The sequence below is a fragment of the Somniosus microcephalus genome, chromosome 7 (genome assembly GCF_052327205.1).
Source record: "Somniosus microcephalus isolate GS21.2 chromosome 7, FLI_Smic_1.0, whole genome shotgun sequence".
In the NCBI taxonomy this organism is placed as follows: Eukaryota; Metazoa; Chordata; class Chondrichthyes; order Squaliformes; family Somniosidae; genus Somniosus; species Somniosus microcephalus.
This window is the reverse complement of record NC_140993.1, coordinates 132,588,840-132,602,352: the sequence shown is the minus strand read 5'-3', so window position 1 is coordinate 132,602,352 and position 13,513 is coordinate 132,588,840. Positions and strand designations below refer to the sequence as shown.

The 13,513-nt window shown below is 43.1% G+C and overlaps 1 protein-coding gene across 1 annotated transcript; it reads right to left on the bottom strand.

Moving 5' to 3' along the window:
* Positions 1 to 5,623: 5,623 nt before the first annotated feature.
* Positions 5,624 to 7,257, bottom strand: LOC147114891 (XK-related protein 4-like). The gene is made up of 2 exons (XM_085993959.1): positions 7,170 to 7,257; positions 5,624 to 6,552 (listed from the first exon to the last, which is right to left on the bottom strand). Exons 1-2 carry the CDS (start codon positions 7,255 to 7,257, stop codon positions 5,624 to 5,626), a joined length of 1,017 nt encoding a protein of 338 aa, XP_085850085.1.
* Positions 7,258 to 13,513: the final 6,256 nt, after the last annotated feature.

The window sequence follows — 13,513 nt, the reverse complement described above, 5'->3', positions numbered from 1 at the left end:
GGATGCTCGCACTGGGTCTACTCTCAGCTGTCGGAGCAGCATGGCTTCACACTGACATTCTAGATGGAGGTTTGGGTCAGGCGCTGCTAATGCACCCACCCCTGCCATGGAAATGACCCCATCCCCAGGATTTGGGATGAGATCGCTGGTTTCAGAACAGGGATTCAGCTCCGTTACACTTCTGTCAGTTGAATGGGCTGCTAGGAAATTTTGGGCCGAGGTTTGTTTAGTACCCTGAGAAGCAGTGTGGGAGAGCTGGTGGAAGTGACACCACAGATATGGGAGCAGTAATCAAATCATGGAGGAGTTAATAGTTGTTGAAGGAAAAATAAATTTTTGGCAAAGAAGAAGAAACAACTTTTCAGACAAAGGGGGTCATTTTGACCTAACCCGCGTGGTGAGAAACTGGCGGGATTGGATCGGGCACCATTTTACAATCCGTCTGATTTTACTTTCCTCCAAAGTAAATAGAAAATAAAATCGGGCGCGGTTTCCCACCGGGCGAGAGGGGTTAAAACTACCCCCATAATTTCAGCAGTGATAGAGATGTGGGAGTTCCATTTGAGGTCAGTGGAGATAGTGAGGCTACAATTGTTGGTAGATAAAGAATGTACAAGAATGGAGCCAACAATGGCAGGTGAGGTTAATCATTGATTAGACCTGTAAGAGACATGAAGAAACTATACCTCAGATTTTGTGGTGGGTCATGATCCCCACTAGAAGTGTGGCAGGCCAGGATTGGCACCCACCCAACATCATTGGCACTGATGGCATTGTAATTCCTGAGGTCAGCTCAATTAAAATAATTTAGACGAACTCCAGACATTATAATTGCTGACTAGGGTACATGAAATAGTATGTTGCTGCAGGATTTAAAGGCCTATAGTAGCTTATAGCACCGGACATCCACAAAATTGTTTTGGCTGTAGGAAAGTTTGTGATAGCTATCCAAATGTTGGAGAGATCACTTGCAGGGCACAGGCCCCCCAGCTGTGCAGATTCTGATGTTGAAGTGCTGCTTCAGGAGGTTAGGCTGAGGAGAGAGGCCCTCTTTAGAAACAACAAAAGGAGGGCTTCAAGGAGAGCTGCAGCAGGCCAGTTCACGGAGATGACTAGAGCTGTAAGTGCCAATTCATCTACCCCATGCATTGGGACTTCAGTGCCAGCCCCTACCAATGTCTGCATATGTGGCAGAAAGGAGGCAGTGTCAGGTTGCTCATGCAACAGCTCGAGAGATGTAGCATGTAACGGGTCTGTTTCAGGATTTAGACAATATTGATATTGACACACAGCAACCAGCCACCTCACACACTCCAGCCACTTAAGCAGTACTTAGGTGAAGCACTAGATTAGTGTTAAGAATTCATACTTCACATACTAGCACCAAGGGGAAGTAATGTCGTAAAAGCACTAGGCATTCGCACACACAGTATGGATTGACAGTAAACTTATGATGGCACCAAAGTTTTTGTGTGTGCAGGGTTTGTTTTTGGAAAGGTGTGGAAGTGGGAGCTAAGTGAGTTGTTGAGCAGATTGGACTACATTGTTGTAGATAGGACTGTTAATATAATGGCCAGATGTGGAAGTCAAGAGGTTTCTTGTACGAAATTAGCACAAATCTCCTTTGTAGTCAGTTTGAGGTTTTCCTCCGCAATCTCTTAAGATTTCTGCTGTTCTTCTGGCTAATTTTCTTGGGTCCCTCCCTCCTCTGCAGCCTCCATAATGGAGGGCAAGGGTAAATGGTAGCCACATGGCAAGTGACACAAAGACAGCTGGGAAAGTAGCTGGCAATAAAATCCCAGAAAAAAACCCAACAAAATTGAGTCAGAAATAGGGTGGGGGGTTTACACTATTCCCCAAGGCTTCCACAGATATTACACCACAGTTACAGTGGACAATCAGGAGTATCTCCACAGCAATTCAACTCTTAAGATTTCTGGAAATCCTACCAATTTAGCTACTGGCTCTTGAAATTCACTCCTGCCTTTTCTCTTGTGCCCAGTGACCTTGGATATCCATTTTATATGGGCGAGAACATCAGTGGCAGCAATTGGGGTAAAAATGAGAAACATGCGACTTATGACATCATCACCTCATTAATGTCTTGTTTGCATTTAGCCACCCATATTTGGGAGCTTTCCTGGCCAATGGAAATTACATTAGAAAATAGAGCAGGTGCAAAAGTTGCTGGGCATTCCAACAGAGTGGAACTCCTGACCATTTTCCTCAACCAGCTATCCAATTTATGCCACTTCAGTGGGCGGCTTTTTACGATTTGAGGTAGCACTGCCTTTGCCGGTATATACTGGTGTTTAGGTGGATCCCATGTGCTTTTGGCACAGCTTGACCAGCTGACAGTCCTCTGTGTTTGTTCCCTTCTTCGATAAAGCAAAGATAACAGGGGAAGAACTGAAAGAAACAAGATTTTCATTGCTCTATTGAAGGTCATGAAAAAGACCTAAGTGTAATAATTCAGCCTTTGCACCGAGAGAACTGGAGGTTGTGAGCACTGAGGGTGTGTGATCTGAAGAATGTTGATGAATCTTGAGGAAAATTATTAGCAAAAGAGTGGTCAGGGCTGGATAATGAGAGGAGAAGATCTGGGAAAGAGGACAATGCAGAAAGAACTCAGGATAAGCCATCAACTACAGCACATATAGAGCATTTTGAGAGAAAACTTGATAATCGTGAACTAGTTTTGGTGGGATGCTATATGACAGTAGCTTGTTTAGAAGTCTGCAGTAAAATTGCTTTGGGGATGTTGAAAGCAATGATGAATGTTTCACCACAAGAGCTGAGTTCCAGAAGTGTGTAACATAGATAACTATCATTAGTAGAATGACCATTGACCATTGAAAAGGGAATATTTGTCGGGCTATAGGGAACGAGCAGGGGAGTAGGACTAATTGGGTAGCTCTTTCATAGAGCTGGCACAGGTACGGTGGGCTTAATGACCTCCTTCTGTGCTGTATGGTTCAATTCTGAATTGCATTACAAAGAAATTACATAGAATATACAGCACAGAAACAGGCCATTCAGGCCAACTAGTCTGTGCTGGTGTTTATACTCCACACGCGTCTCCTCCCATTCCATCTACCTCATCGCAGCCTTTCAGCATATCTTTCTATTCCCTTTTCCCTCACGTACTCGTCTAGTTTCCTTTTGAAAGCACCTAAGCTATTTGCTTCAATCACTTCCTGTGGTAGTTAAAATTTAAAAAGGATCATAATACTTTTGATAGTAGTATTTTGACGATCAATAAGTTGTTTATAAAAATGATCAGCTGTAAACTTTCAGTATAGAGAATAATTCAAGTGACAGGTTTTACTTCCAGCTACGATGACACGAGTGCAGAATTTCTGGGAAGAGTGATGCCCTCAGTCTGTAAAGCATGTTTGTTGGGCTTTTACTGGCATTTGGTATTTACATAAAAAGTTCCCCCCTTAAGACATGACTTTTATGCAAAATTCCTTGGAGGAGTTGGTTAATTAAATCAGAGGCTGAGGCCACAGTCCAGTGAAAGGCCTGTTGCTCTCACTATCCTAAGGCCATCTTGGGCAGAACACCTGTATATATTTACAGACAAGACAATGACATAATAGATTGTTTCTAGATAAAAAAAATCAAACAACCATTTATTTGTTAATGAGTAACTTTAGAAATTGTTTATTTATAAATGTATTTATGGACAAAGAAATAATGTCATAGGATTTTTACTGCTTTTTATACCTTTGTGTAAAGATTGCTATACTGCTCAGATTAGTCAAAAAGTCAGATAGATGGAAATATCAAATCATCAAATGGCGCAATATGAACCAATTTATTCCCCAACCTTAAATTTCTGCACTGCAAATCATATTCCATGAATTTATGAGAGCTGTCAATCTATCTGTAGTATGCTATGTATTTTTAATATTGATCAACCTTTCAACACTGCCATATTCGCTGGAGAGCTAGAAATACAGGATTGGCAAGTAATGACCTATTAGGCATGGAGCTCATTTAATATCTGCACATTAGGTTATCCATGGCTGACATGTATAGCATACTGTACAACTGAAACATTGATGCAAATTATGGAAAATGGGAGAAATTGTAGTATCTTACACAAATTAACAGATGTAAAACATCTTTTAGCATGTAATATATATACATTATATATCAGAATAATCAAAAAAGCAAAATCCCGAAACAAGTTTTCTCTTAAAAACATCTTTTTTATAACAATGGAAAAATCCTTTTGCGAAAAGACAAAGCAATTTCACTGAAACTATTCTTTGCATATTCCCTTTGAATTTAGATTCTTCGGACAAAAGCACTTGTACTGGTAAAACTATTAATAACTGAAACTTAAATAATGTACAGTAAGTCAAAACAGCTGCCACTGACAAGCAAAATCAACCTTTTTTAATGCAATGTATTTTAAAACTACTCCCTACCACAGTGGCATCCAATTGTTCATCACCGATTTATACAATTATTACCACAGAATGCAGTGCCTTTGTACACTCTCAATAATGTCCATCAAAGTGGAAACAATTTTGCCAATCTTCTGCAACAGTTTGCAAAAAGTTTCACAATTAATTAGCTTACTGCATCCCTCACTATCCTTTCTGGAGAGTGCACATTTTGACTGCACGAATAGTGATTACAGTGCGGGATTCTAGCCCAAACAGAGCTTCCAACACTGAGGAAGGTATCATAGTCAGTTAGTAAAACTGGCTTCAACTAGAACTCTGTCCAGTAGCTGACAATCTGTTTGGCAGTCTGTGCTTCCTTTCTATTCAGATATATAGCTCCCACTGTACTAATGGTGTGTGCCTGTATTTGCAGAGGTTGAAACTAAATTGGATCTTGACTGTCTTGCTAAATTCACATCCTTTTCTTGGCTTCCACACTGAGATCATCACAACCCTGTTTGATACCCAAAATCTAGGGCTATATGCTCCATCAAATTACTAAACAGCCACAAAGTGCAGGCTTGTGTTTTGGTGCAGACGCCTTTACTTAAGCTTTATACATACATGTAGATACTTAAAATTCCATTTCAGTTCTCATGATGATACAATCCAGAATGGAAAGCTGCCAAGTTTGTTTTCAACGTCTGCATAAAATTTAGTCCACAATATCACGATTATCCATTTAAAAAGTTACTTTCTAGCATAGTTCACAATATAAAAAAAATCAACAAAATCACATTTTTTAACTCTTGATTACATAAATCAAAGAGACAAATTATGTTCATTTTTAAATACTAGAAAATGTGCGTGTTCATACTGCCAGCAAATAATGCATTTTGAATTCTTGACAGTTTAGAGAAGCCCGATTTTGGTAAATTATGCTGGCAGATGAATTAGCACCATATCATTAAAGTTATAAGAAAATGATAATCATAGTAATATTTGTCTGCCTCTCCAAGTTCATAAACATTGATGCTCATGATGGCATATACATTAATGAATTGTGTGCATCAACATCATAAACCAATTTATAAAGAATAGGCTTACGATCTCACTAGATGCAGCACACAGAGGAAATCTTTCACCCACTGTTATCACCACAACCCTAGTTTCAACCTCTGGTTTGGCAACTGGTTTTCTTAACAAAACAACTTGTTAACTTATCACAGAGTTGTTTCATACTCCAGCTGTTCTTCAATGAGGGCTTCATCCCTGTATTGGAGTTGAGGTGGCGAGGATGCACATTCAAATGCAAGGATGGCCTTTCTCAGACTTCTGTCCAAAACATGTCTGTCCCATGCTGGGTACTTATTTCTCAAAAGGTCAATTTTGATCACAGTTTCTTCTATCCGTGGAGTGCGAGAAGATGGTGTGGAGGGTGCAGTAGGTCTGACCTGAAAAACAGGCATACAACCATCCCTTTCTGTGAGTTTCTGTTCCCTGTTTTGGGATGCAGCCCTCAAAGCATTTGCTGCCGCCTCTGCAGGCAAATTGAAAGTGGCCACCGGCTCCTTGCAAGCACAGCTTGGTGACTGGCCAAACCTTGGTCCGTTTGGATGAAAAAAGGCATAATACATCAACATAAAAACGATTCCAGTCAAAAAACTACTAAAGACAACACAAAGCGCTGGTATGGCAAAAGCATCTGTTATTTGAGGTGCTCGGTACAAGTACCACAGAGCACTCAAGGCAGTATTTTCCAAAAGGATTACAAAGTAGTAGATGAACAGCCGACACCGAGTCCTTCCTTCTTTAACATTGAACCAACTGAAAATGTAGATTATTCCAACAACCATGTCAAATACAATCTCCTCCCACTTGGTTATGCAGAACTCTGTTTCACAATGAACAATCCAGAAAGTCATGATGCACCAATGCAAGACAATGAAGATCCCAAAATAGAGCTGGAAAACTGATGCAAACAAGGCAAATGTGATGACTCTGGCTGCAATAGTGAAGAAATGCCAACAGAACTGAATGATAACAGCCAGGTAGCTGATGGGTTTTTTATCATTTCTGGAGTCACGAAGAGCCTTCTGGTAGGATGCCAAGGCCCAGGCCAAGGACACCAAAGATGCTGCAGCTGTAAGGCCTGTAGAACAGATAAAAGTACACAAATAGTAAGTGATTTTAGATCATCAATGTCAGGTCTGACCTTTTGAACAAAAGTAAAACATGACAAATTTGAGTTTAAATCTTTGTAAAAAGATCTTTCCAAAAAGTACCACTTCAATTATATAACATTAATTCAAAAATATAATTCCTTTCATATATTTGTTCATTCAAATACCTTTCCTAAAACATGATTTTTTTAAATTCCTGCTAACCTGTATTATAATACTACTGTCCATCAGTGTTGTAATATCTGATGAAAATATTTGGGCCCCAATTTTAAAGAGTAGGGTGTGTGTGAGCTCCGAAGCAGGCGGCGAACAGGGGAAGTACGAGGACGTGAAGGACTGGCCGATCTTACCGGCTGGACCACATCACCATAAATTTTCTCGCTGACCTGCCCAAACCCGGCAGGCAGGAGCGGGAATTCAGCAGCAGGAGACCGTAGCCGGGGATCCAAGTAAGTGGTGAGGGGGCTCTGGATGTAGTCAGAGTGACGGGAGGAGCACTCCTGTTCCTTCTAGCCCACAAGGAAACCTAAAATTAAATGTAATTACTTAGCTGCCTTGGGTAGGTATCTTCTGGCCCACGATCCACCTCCTGGCAGGTTTGAGCTAACGGAGAAGCCGGCACTGCTCCCCGGCTCAGGCCTCTGACGAATATTGCAGTTGGGTCCCGGTGACATTGTCGGGACCCGATCTGCGTTTTTAAAGATGAGCTCTGCTTCCTTCCTGCGGGTGTTCCGCTAACCTGCTCAAAAGAGCAGGTTAACATCAGGAAAAGGCGGGAAGGCAGCAGGACCAGAGGGGGTTAGTGACTGCCCTCATTTTAACTGCCCCCCATGGCCTGGTTTCCGCCGGGTATTGGATTCTGCAGAGTGCCATAGAAATTCAATGTTCTAAGGGTTAAAATCCATATCCACTTGTAAAGCCCGTTTTACAATTTCTTTTAGTTCCTTCCCCCTCTCTGGTTCACCTGGGCCACACAGCAATTCCTGAAGGAGGGTGGGTAGATTCTTAGTTCCCAGTTCCATGTTATTTTTCAGAGGTGTACTCATGGTGTACATTGGGATTATAGGACCTTGAATTGTCTACATTTATGAGGCTCCCACCTGCCTTATCCAGGCGCCTCACCCGCCTGCAAAACCCTGAAGGTTAACACTGCAAATGGTCAGGACTTGAGCGGGTTAAGGTAACCTATTGGATTTGAACTGCCCATCCACCCAGTTACCCCCAGGCAGGTACGTTTAAGATTGACCCCACTGAATTCCTTGGTGCTGTGGCCTCTCATTGCAAATCAATAACAAGACCTTTAACTTCAGCATGATATTCACAAATGTCAACTTGGTCAGAAATCTCTTTTGTATCGTAAACCGAAATATGGACTTACCTTTCAATGTTAGAGTGAAGATGCTCTGATTATTTTTGATTTACCACAATATTTTGACTTATTGTGAGACTGGTTAATATGTTTTGCGTCAAATTCTTGTGTATACTGTTTTAATGAAATTGTTGACCTGTTTCTGGTTAGAAACTTTATAAGAAGAGCACACATGGGAATTTAAAGCAAACATGTCAATCAGTGTTTTAAAAATAGTACACAGATGAATTTCAAATTAATAGTTCTCAAACTAGTCAATCATTATGACAGCATTATTATTGTAATTGATTTCTCAGACTGTATTACTTTCACCTCACAATACACAATAATTTTACCTCTCAAATAGCTTCTATTTAGAGACAGGCTATGCTATGGAATTTTTTATTGACTATCTTATGCCTCATTTATGCACACATCCGGATCTAAGTATTCAAAGGCAACACTTCCTATTCATTACACTGCACAATGGTTTCCTTCAGTGTTTCAGCAGGATGAGCTGGATGTGGACTACTCCTTGGAGGAAGAGACTCCCTCTGGGGATTTAGAGAAGGGCCTGCTCAACGACAGCAATCACTGGCGTACCTTTCCAAAACTAGATATTCAAAAACATGGCAGTGATGATCCTTGAAATGTGGATATTGCCTGAAAGAAGAAATATTAAACACTAATTTGGTTCTTTGATCTGGTCTTCCTAAAGTGTTTCTTTGTAAATACAACTTTTAGTTTTGCGACTTAAAATTTTTTTTTATTAGTTTATGGGATGTGGGTGTCGCTGGCAAGGCCAGCATTTATTGCCCATTCCTAACTGCCCTTGAGAAGGTGGTGGTGAACCGCCGCCTTGAACTGCTGCAGTCCGTGTGGTGAAGGGACTCCCACAGTGCTGTTAGGTAGGGAGTTCCAGGATTTTGACCCAGCGACGATGAAGGATCGGCAATATACTTCTAAGTCAGGATGGTGTGTGACTTGGAGGGGAACTTGGAGGTGATGGTGTTCCCATGTGCCTGCTGCCCTTGTCCTTCTAGGTGGAAGAGGTCTAGGGTTTGGGAGGTGCTGCCGAAGAAGCCTTGGCGAGTTGCTGCAGTGCATCTTGTAGATGGTACACACTGCAGCCACGGTACACTGGTGATGGAGGGAGTGAATGTTTAAGGTGGTAGGGGGGTGCCAATCAAGCAGGCTGCTTTGTCCTGGATTGTGTCGAGCTTATTGAGTGTTGTTGGAGCTGCACTCATCCACGCAAGTGGAGAGTATTCCATCACACTCCTTACTTGTGCCTTGTAGATGGTGGAAAGGCTTTGGGAGTCAGGAGGTGAGACACTCGCCACAGAATACCTAGCCTCTGACCTGCTCTTGTTGCCACAGTACTTATCTGGCTGGTCCAGTTAAGTTTCTTGTCAATGGTGACCCCCAGGATGTTGATGGTGGGGGATTCGCCGATGATAATATCGTTGAATGTCAAGGGGAGGTGGTTAAACTCTTGCTTGTTGGAGATAGTCATTGCCTGGCACTTCTGTGGCACGAATGTTACCTGCCACTTATCAGCCCAAGCCTGAACATCGTCCAGGTCTTGTTGCATGCGGGCATGGACTGCTTCATTATCTGAGGAGTTGTGAATGGTGCTGAACATTGTGCAGTCATCAGCGAATATCCCCATTTGTAACCTTATGTTCGAGGGAAGGTCATTGATGAAGCAGCTGAAGATGATTGGGCCTAGGACACTGCCCTGAGGAACTCCTGCAGTGATGTCCTGGGGCTGTGATGATTGACCATCAACCACCACAACCATCTCCTTTGTGCTAGGTATGACTCCAGCCAGTGGAGCGTTTGTCCCCGATTCCCATTCAGTTTTACTAGGGCTCCTTGATGCCACACTCAGTCAAATGCTGCCTTGATGTCAAGGGCAGTCACTCTCACCTCACCTCTGGAATTCAGCTCCTTTGTCCATGTTTGGACCAAGGCTGTAATGAGGTTGGGAGCCGAGTGGACTTGGCAGAACCCAAACTGGGCATCAGTGAGCAGGTTATTGGTGAGTAAGTGCCGCTTGATAGCACTGTTGATGACACCTTCCATCACTTTACTGATGATTGAGAGTAGACTAATGGGGTGGTAATTGGCCGGGTTGGATTTGTCCTGCTTATTGTGGACAGGACATATCTGGGCAGTTCTCCATGTTGTCAGATAGATGCCAGTGTTGTAGCTGTACTGGAACAGCTTGGCTAGAGGTGTGGCTAGTTCTGGAGCACAAATCTTCAGCACGATAGCCGGGATGTTGTCGGGGCCCATAGCCTTTGCTGTATCCAGTGTGCTCAGCCATTTCTTGATATCACGTGCAGTGAATTGAATTGACTGAAGATTGGCTTCTGTAATGGTGGGGACCTCAGGAGGCAGCCGATATGGATCATCCACTCGGCACTTCTGGCTGAAGATGGTTGCAAACGCTTCAGCCTTGTCTTTTGCACTCACATGCTGGGCTCCACCATCATTGAGAATGGGGATATTCATGGAGCCTCCTCCTCCTGTTAGTTGTTTAATGGTCCACCACCATTCACGACTGGATGTGGCAGGACTGCAGAGCTTTGATCTGATCCGTTAATTGTGGAATCGCTTAGCCCTGCTGCTTTCGCTTTTTAGCATGCATGTAGTCCTGTGTTGCAGCTTCCCCAGGTTGGCACCTCATTTTTAGGTACACCTGGTGCTGCTCCTGGCATGCTCTTCTGCACTCCTTATTGAACCAGGGTTGGTCCCCTGGCTTGATGGTAATGGTAGCATGAGGGATATGCTGGGCCATTAGGTTACAGATTGTGGTGGAATACAATTCTGCTGCTGCTGATGGCCCACAGCGCCTCATGAATGCCCAGTTTTGAGCTTCTAGATCTGTTCTGAATCTATCCCATTTAGCACGGTGGTAGTGCCACGCAACACGATGGAGGGTGTTCTCAGTGTAAAGATGGGGCTTCGTCTCCACAATGACTGTGCGGTGGTCACTGCTACCAATACTGTCATAGACAGATGCATCTGCGACAGGTAGATTGGTGAGGACGAGGTCAAGTAGGTTTTTCCCTCGTGTTGGTTCTCTCACCACCTGTCGCAGGCCCAGACTGCCATTTATGTCCTTCAGGTCTCGACCAGCTTGGTCAGTAGTGGTGCTACCGAGCCACTCTTGGTGATGGACATTGAAGTCCCCCACCCAGAGTACATTCTGTGCCCTTGCTACTCTTAGTGCTTCTTCCAAGTGGTGTTCAACATGGAGGAGTACTGATTCATCAGCTGAGGGAGGATGGTAGGTGGTAATCAGCAGCAGATTTCCTTGCCCATGCTTGACCTGAAGACATAAAGGCACAGAAGAAGAATTGTGATTATACTAGTTAACCCAGGATCTCAAGTCCTACTCCTTAGATACTTGACTGTTGAATAAACCATTTAAACTTTCTTCAATACCACATACAGTTGCTACTGTTTATAATTACTTTGTTAGATTCCATATTGAGAAAATTGGGTTCCATGCAACATACTGTGGCAACTCAAGTTAGAAAATAAGATATTTCAATAGTAATGAAAATTAACATTCTACACTATGTGCATGTAACTATTGTTAATGACGGGAAACACACCTAAGATATTGTAGAGCAAGTCATGTATGTATGAATGGTTTAACAAATATGTACTTCCAGCAGGGAGCCTCGCCCGCTGGCTGTGCATTTCAAAGAATTACAGGCGCACTGCCCATGATTTTCTATCCATTCATTGTAATGGATGGCAAATCATTGATCTGCTGCTGGAGGGGGAGGCTCCCTGCCAGGAGTGCTATTTTCTAAAATTAACCTTATGATGTTGGTATGGACTGGCCATTTGTTTAATCAGCTTGGCATAGTTAGTAGCACTTCCACCCCTCGGTCAGAAGATTGTGGGTTTGAGCCCCAGGATTTTAAAATCATAATCTAGACTGACATGCCAGTGTAGTACTGATTCATCTTTGGAAGTACTGTCCTTCAGCTGAGATGTTAAACCTGTCTGTTCTGATGGTTCAAGTGGATGTTAAAAATCTCATGGCGCCATTGCAAGAAGAGCAAAGAGTTCTCCTCTCTCAAACAATTTTGCTAAAAAAATCTTTACCAGTCATTCATCTTGTTGCTATCTGTAAGACACTGCTGGTGCAGAATGACTGCTGTGCTTTCCTACATAACAGTGAATTGCATGACGAAAGTAGCTCATTATGTGAAGCACTTTGAGACAATCAATATAAATACAAGTTTTATAAAGATACAGTATCATTTCTAAGCGTAAACATTTATATGTGTGAACCCTTTTCTGTGACCATATCTAACTTTAAGCCTGGCGCGGGCCTGAAGTGAAGCAGAAATCAAAACTCAGGCTTGACCAGATTAACTAAACTACCTTGAACATTTCCCTACATTACAACAGTGACTACACTTCAGAAGTACTTTATTAGCTGTAAAGTGCTTTGGGACGTCCTGAGGTCATGAAAGGCGCTATAGGAATGCAAGTTATTTGCTTTCTAGGAAATTGGACATGTCAGGTTGCATAAAATATTTCAGATGGCTTTGAAATAACATCCAAAAAGCTTTACTGAATTTCTATTTTTTTATTTAAAGCAGGGGTGTCCAACCTTCTGGAGTTGGGGCTGAGATAATGGGGGGAATATTAATGGCCAAAAATACGTGGGTTTGTTTCAGGTGGGAGGTTAAAATGCTAAAAATCTGAAACAGGAACCTAACCCGCCTCAAACCCGTCTACTTCCGGTTTTAATGGAGGCAGGACGAGGGGCGGCCAACCAAGCTACTCGCATGAAGTAGGTCATTTAAATATTTTAATGAGGCTGCGTGCCTTCATTTTAAAAGTGATTCTATTTTTAACCATAGGTGGCAGCATTTCCCTGGCCTTGGGAAACCTGGCAGGTGAAAGGAGGCGAAATCCATAAGCACTGCTTGTGGCCTAGGAGGAGCTACCCAGTAACCACACCCCCTCCCCCCCCCCCCCCGGCCACAATCTGTCTGCTCTCCCCACCGCGATCGGACCCCCCCCCGACCACCATCTGCTCCCCCCGAACAACCATCTGTCCCTCCTCGCGATCGGACACCCCACGTGATCGGACCCCTCCCTCCATGATTGGACCCCCCCACCCCTCGATCTCTCCCACCTCTCCCCACTCAACATACCTGCTCTCAGCCCAGCTCAGCTGCGGCCTTGTGCTGAGTCTAAGGATAAGGGGTAGCCATTTAGGACAGAGATGAGGAGAAATTTCTTCACCCAGTGAGTGGTGAACCTGTGGAATTCTCTACCCACAGAAGACAGTTGAAGCCAATTCATTAAATATATTCAAGAAGGAGTTAGATATATTTCTTACGGCTAAGGGGATCAAGGGATATGGGAAGAAAGCAGAGACAGGGTACTGAATTTGGATGATCAGCCATGATCGCATTGAATGGCGGAGCAGGCTCGAGGGGCCGAATGGCCTACTCCTGCTCCTATCTTCTATGTTTCTATTTCTCCCCGTCAATCAGGTTGGCTGAAGGCAGGAAACCTACAGAAAAACATTTAAAGAT